The 7,500-nt window shown below is 29.3% G+C and overlaps 1 protein-coding gene across 2 annotated transcripts in view; it reads right to left on the bottom strand.

Moving 5' to 3' along the window:
* Nucleotides 1-7,500, bottom strand: part of LOC124033516 (neuropilin-2-like) — a 279,974-nt gene that overhangs the window by 214,426 nt on the left and 58,048 nt on the right. For both annotated transcript variants that reach the window (XM_046345568.1, XM_046345650.1), the window contains exon 3: nt 395-576. In XM_046345568.1, coding sequence (XP_046201524.1) covers nt 395-576 — 182 coding nt within the window. The remainder of the gene's footprint in view (nt 1-394; nt 577-7,500) is intronic.

The following is a 7,500-nucleotide window of genomic DNA, read 5'->3' as shown; positions in this document are numbered from 1 at the left end:
TATGCATGCTCAAGTTTTCCGTTTTTTTGTCTTATTCTTGTTTGTTTCATAATAAAAACATATGTTGCATCTTCAAAGTGGTAGGCATGTGTGGTGTAAATCAAATGATACCAACACCCCCCCCCAAAAAAAAAAAATAATTTTAATTCCAGGTTGTAAGGCAACAAAATAGGAGAAATGCCAAGGGGGGGGTGAATACTTTCGCAAGCCAGTGTACATCTCTAACTGCCAGAATATAATAATAATTTAACCCGTGTCCGAGAAACTGCTCCTAAGTGTATCTATAACCAATAGGTCTACCGACTGCCTTTCTACTGGGTTTCATTTTATCCCAATCTAGTTGTGTAGTTCAACGTTTGTATCAATGTTGTGTCTTTATTCATATTGGACTCACCCGTTTTGAAGATCTCGTAGCGCAGTGAAAAACCAGCTCCCTGGTGAGCGTAGTCAGAGACGAACTTGATGTGGAGCACGGGGCCGGAGGAGATGATGGCAGGAGGGGCGATGTTACTGCAGTGTTTCCCCAACAGGTCTCCATTCTCACTGTTTCCATCGCGGATCTCTATGAAGTCATATCTGGGTAGAAACATGGACAACATGTTTGGTATTGGAAGTCCACGAAAACCAAGTAGAATACAGACAGAGGAGATATAGCTGGTCAACCCAATGAGACAGATGAGATAGAGACAGATGAGATATAGACAGAGGAGATATAGACAGATGAAATATAGACAGATGAAATATAGACAGATGAGATATAGACAGATGAGATATAGCTGGCCAACCCAGTGAGACAGATGAGATATAGACAGATGAGATATAGACAGATGAGATATAGCTGGCCAACCCAGTGAGACAGATGAGATATAGACAGAGGAGATATAGACAGAGGAGATATAGACAGATGAGATATAGACAGAGGAGATATAGACAGATGAGATATAGACAGATGAGATATAGACAGAGGAGATATAGACAGATGAGATATAGCTGGCCAATCCAGTAAAACAGATAAAGTGCACTACTTTTGATCACCTAATCCCCATATAGTGCACTACTTTTGATCACCCTAATCCCCATATAGTGCACTACTTTTGATCACCCTAATCCCCATATAGTGCACTACTTTTGATCACCCTAATCCCCATATAGTGCACTACTTTTGATCACCCTAATCCCTATATAGTGCACTACTTTTGATCACCCTAATCCCCATATAGTGCACTACTTTTGATCACCCTAATCCCCATATAGTGCACTACTTTTGATCACCCTAATCCCCATATAGTGCACTACTTTTGATCACCCTAATCCCTATATAGTGCACTACTTTTGATCACCCTAATCCCTATATAGTGCACTACTTTGATCCAGATTAGTGCACCACATAGGGAATAGAGTCCCATTCAGATGTAGCCTGAAGTGTATAATTCCAACTCGTGTCCTATTGGTCAGTTTCTCTGGTCTTTGACTGTCAGGGGACCTCTGTTCTCTCACCCAAACTCAGATTCCTATTGGTCAGTTTCTTAAACCTTAAGCAACAAGAGCAAACCCACCTGCCTCTCCAAAATAAACCTTTATAACTGATGACACATGATAACAGAGTTAGGGTCTGGGATAGAGGCCATTGTCTTTCGACTGGTGGGTCACTTCTATAAAACACTCGTCCTTCAGTCTAACGATCAGAGCAGAGGAAAGGTGCTCTATCTAAATTAAGACAATGAAAGAAAGACTGCAACCTCAGGCCCTGCAGGTACCTACATTGCAATATGGACACAGTGGGGTATAGTAGGGTTGTGGCTATCTCCATCGACCAATCAGTGCAGACGACAATTAGAGAAAGACTGATAAGAGCAACTACTATATTATTATATTACTATATTACTATATTATTATATTAATATATTACTATATTATTATATTACTATATTATTATATTATTATATTACTATATTATTATATTACTATATTATTATATTACTATATTATTATATTACTATATTATTATATTACTATATTATTATATTACTATATTATGATATTACTATATTATTATATTATTATATTACTATATTATTATATTACTATATTATGATATTACTATATTACTATATTATTATATTACTATATTATTATATTACTATATTATTATATTATTATATTATGATATTACTATATTATTATATTACTATATTATGATATTACTATATTATGATATTATTATATTATGATATTACTATATTATTATATTACTATATTATTATATTATGATATTACTATATTACTATATTATTATATTATTACTATATTATTATATTACTATATTATTATATTACTATATTATTATATTATGATATTACTATATTATTATATTACTATATTATTATATTATTATATTATTATATTACTATATTATTATATTACTATATTATTATATTACTATATTATTATATTATGATATTACTATATTATTATATTACTATATTACTATATTATTATATTATGATATTACTATATTATTATATTATGATATTACTATATTATTATATTATGATATTACTATATTATTATATTATGATATTACTATATTATTATATTATGATATTACTATATTATTATATTACTATATTATTATATTACTATATTATTATATATTATGATATTACTATATTATTATATTATGATATTACTATATATTATTATATTACTATATTATTATATTATGATATTACTATATTATTATATTACTATATTACTATATTATTATATTACTATATTATTATATTATGATATTACTATATTATTATATTACTATATTACTATATTATGATATTACTATATTATTATATTACTATATTATTATATTATGATATTACTATATTATTATATTATGATATTACTATATTATTATATTACTATATTACTATATTATTATATTATGATATTACTATATTATTATATTATGATATTACTATATTATTATATTATGATATTACTATATTATTATATTACTATATTATTATATTACTATATTATGATATTACTATATTATTATATTATGATATTACTATAGTATTATATTACTATATTATTATATTACTATATTATTATATTACTATATTATTATATTACTATATTATTATATTATGATATTACTATATTATTATATTACTATATTACTATATTATGATATTACTATATTATTATATTACTATATTATTATATTATGATATTACTATATTATTATATTACTATATTACTATATTATGATATTACTATATTATTATATTATGATATTACTATATTATTATATTACTATATTACTATATTATGATATTACTGTTATATTATTATATTACTATATTATTATATTACTATATTATTATATTACTATATTATTATATTATTATATTACTATATTACTATATTACTATATTATTATATTACTATATTATTATATTACTATATTATTATATTACTATATTACTATATTACTATATTATTATATTACTATATTATTATATTACTATATTACTATATTATTATATTATTATTATATTACTATATTACTATATTATTATATTACTATATTATTATATTACTATATTATTATATTATGATATTACTATATTATTATATTATGATATTACTATATTATTATATTATGATATTACTATATTATTATATTACTATATTACTATATTATGATATTACTATATTATTATATTACTATATTACTATATTATGATATTACTATATTATTATATTATGATATTACTATATTATTATATTATGATATTACTATATTACTATATTATGATATTACTATATTATTATATTATGATATTACTATATTATTATATTATGATATTACTATATTATTATATTACTATATTATTATATTACTATATTATTATATTACTATATTATTATATTATGATATTACTATATTACTATATTATTATATTACTATATTATGATATTACTATATTATTATATTACTATATTATTATATTACTATATTATTATATATTATTATATTACTATATTATTATATTATGATATTACTATATTACTATATTATTATATTACTATATTATGATATTACTATATTATTATATTACTATATATTATTATATTACTATATTACTATATTATGATATTACTATATTATTATATTACTATATTATTATAATATTACTATATTACTATATTATGATATTACTATATTATTATATTACTATATTACTATATTATGATATTACTATATTACTATATTATGATATTACTATATTATGATATTACTATATTATTATATTATGATATTACTATATTATTATATTATGATATTACTATATTATTATATTAATATATTACTATATTATTATATTATGATATTACTATATTATTATATTAGTATATTATTATATTACTATATTATTATATTAATATATTACTATATTACTATATTATTATATTACTATATTATTATATTAATATATTACTATATTATTATATTATGATATTACTATATTATTATATTATGATATTACTATATTATTATATTACTATATTATTATATTACTATATTATTATATTACTATATTATTATATTATGATATATATTACTATATTATGATATTACTATATTATTATATTATGATATTACTATATTATTATATTATGATATTACTATATTACTATATTATGATATTACTATATTACTATATTATTATATTACTATATTATTATATTACTATATTATTATATTACTATATTATTATATTAATATATTACTATATTATTATATTATGATATTATTATATTAATATATTATATTATTATATTACTATAGTATATTATGATATTATTATATTAATATATTATTATATTACTATATTATTATATTAATATATTACTATATTACTATATTATTATATTATTATATTATTATATTAATATATTACTATATTATTATATTACTATATTACTATATTACTATATTACTATATTACTATATTATTATATTAATATATTATTATATTATGATATTACTATATTATTATATTAATATATTACTATATTATTATATTACTATATTATTATATTACTATATTACTATATTATTATATTAATATATTACTATATTATTATATTAATATATTACTATATTATTATATTAATATATTACTATATTATTATATTATATTATTATATTACTATATTATTATATTAATATATTACTATATTATTATATTATGTTAAGTGTGTTGTACTAGGGAGAACCAGCATGTAGCATGCAGCTCTATCCACGGACGGTGGGGGAGGGGGGACATTCAGGGGAGGGAGAGGTAAACAAGTCTCCTAACACCAACTCACCTCCCTCATGCATTGTGACAGCGACAGCGTGTGAACTGACAACGCCGTGGCAACGTGGTTGAGGGTGGTTCTTACAAAGCCTTTCTAGGGTTCTGTTCTTCCTTCCTCTTCCTATTCCTCTTCTAGCTTTAAAATGGACATGTCAGTTACTGCTTTGGCCGGGATAAAGATGTGACAGATTTATTATGTCTCTTTCTCTCTCTCTCTCTCTCTCTCTCTCTCTCTCTCTCTCTCTCTCTCTCTCTCTCTCTCTCTCTCTCTCTCTCTCTCTCTCTCTCTCTCTCTCTCTCTCTCTCTACTTTCTGTAACAGACTAAACTGCTGTGGGGCACATAACTGGTGGCACTGTGTCAGGTAGAGGAGTGCGTGGGGGTGGAGGAGAGAACCTGACACTGCTCTCAGCCCCCCCCTCTGACAGACACAGACAGGTGTCCTCCCTCCCTTCTTCCCCCTCCCCCCTCTTCCTCCTCACCCCTTCCTCCACTCTGAGCCAGGCCTGCTTCCCAGCCTGATTCCTCTCTACTCAGTAGCCTACAGGTAGAAGCAGAGGCAGTGAGAGAGACAAGGCAAGGTAGAGGCAGAGGTAGTGAGAGAGGCAAGGTAGAGGCAGATGTAGTGAGAGAGGCAAGGTAGAGGCAGAGGTAGTGAGAGAGACAAGGCAAGGTAGAGGCAGAGGTAGAGGCAGAGAGAGAGACAAAGTAGAGGTAGAGGCAGTGAGAGAGACAAGGTAGAGGCAGTGGCAGTGAGAGAGACAAAGTAGAGGTAGAGGCAGTGAGAGAGACGAGGTAGAGGAGGAGGCAGAGAGAGAGACAAGGTAGAGGCAGTGAGAGAGACGAGGTAGAGGCAGTGAGAGAGACGAGGTAGAGGCAGAGAGAGAGACGAGGTAGAGGCAGTGAGAGAGACGAGGTAGAGACAGAGAGAGAAACAAGGAAGAGATGAGGTAGAGGCAGAGAGAGAGATAAAGTAGAGGTAGAGGTAGAGAGACAGACAATGTAGAGGTAGAGGCAGAGAGAGAGGCAGAGGCAGAGACAGAGGGACAAACAAGGTAGAGATGAGGTAGAGGCAGAGAGAGAGATAAAGTAGAGGTAGAGGTAGAGAGAGACGAGGTAGAGGCAGAGAGAGAGACAAAATAGAGGTAGAGGCAGTGAGAGAGACGAGGTAGAGGCAGTGAGAGAGACGAGGTAGAGGCAGAGAGAGAGACGAGGTAGAGGCAGTGAGAGACGAGGTAGAGGTAGAGGCAGAGAGAGAGACAAAATAGAGGTAGAGGCAGTGAGAGAGACGAGGTAGAGGCAGTGAGAGAGACGAGGTAGAGGCAGAGAGAGAGACGAGGTAGAGGTAGAGGCAGAGAGAGACAAAATAGAGGTAGAGGCAGTGAGAGAGACGAGGTAGAGGCAGTGAGAGAGATGAGGTAGAGGCAGAGAAAGAGACGAGGTAGAGGCAGAGAGAGAGACGAGGTTGAGGCAGTGAGAGAGACGAGGTAGAGGCAGAGAGAGAGACGAGGTATAGGCAGAGAGAGAGATGAGGTTGAGGCAGTGAGAGAGATGAGGTAGAGGCAGTGAGAGAGACGAGGTAGAGGCAGAGAGAGAGACGAGGTAGAGGCAGTGAGAGAGACGAGGTAGAGGCAGAGAGAGAGATGAGGTAGAGGCAGTGAGAGAGACGAGGTAGAGGCAGTGAGAGAGACGAGGTAGAGGCAGAGAGAGAGACGAGGTAGAGGCAGTGAGAGAGACGAGGTTGAGGCAGTGAGAGAGACGAGGTAGAGGCAGTGAGAGAGACGAGGTAGAGGCAGTGAGAGAGACGAGGTAGAGGCAGAGTAAGAGACAGCTCTATGAAGGACTGCCTGAGTATATTTAGACTGGAGAACACCAGCGAGCTTTTGAGGTTGAATCCTCTTTCTCTCTGGTCTCCGAATCTCAGCCGTGGAGACAGATCCGACAGGGCTCTTTTGACATAATCACAATGTCTCTCTCTTTGTTGCTGGGAAGTCTTGCAGCAGCAGCCGCACTGAGAGATCTCTCAAGACAACCCAAATAGCACCCTATTCCCTATATAGTGCACTACTTTTCAAAAGAGCCCTTGGTGCACTGCATAGGGAATAGGGTGTCATTTGGGTTCTTCAAGTCGT

Source organism: Oncorhynchus gorbuscha, linkage group LG01 (genome assembly GCF_021184085.1).
Source record: "Oncorhynchus gorbuscha isolate QuinsamMale2020 ecotype Even-year linkage group LG01, OgorEven_v1.0, whole genome shotgun sequence".
NCBI lineage: Eukaryota > Metazoa > Chordata > Actinopteri > Salmoniformes > Salmonidae > Oncorhynchus > Oncorhynchus gorbuscha.
The sequence above is the reverse complement of the archived record's forward strand: the minus strand, read 5'-3'. Positions and strand labels throughout refer to the sequence as shown.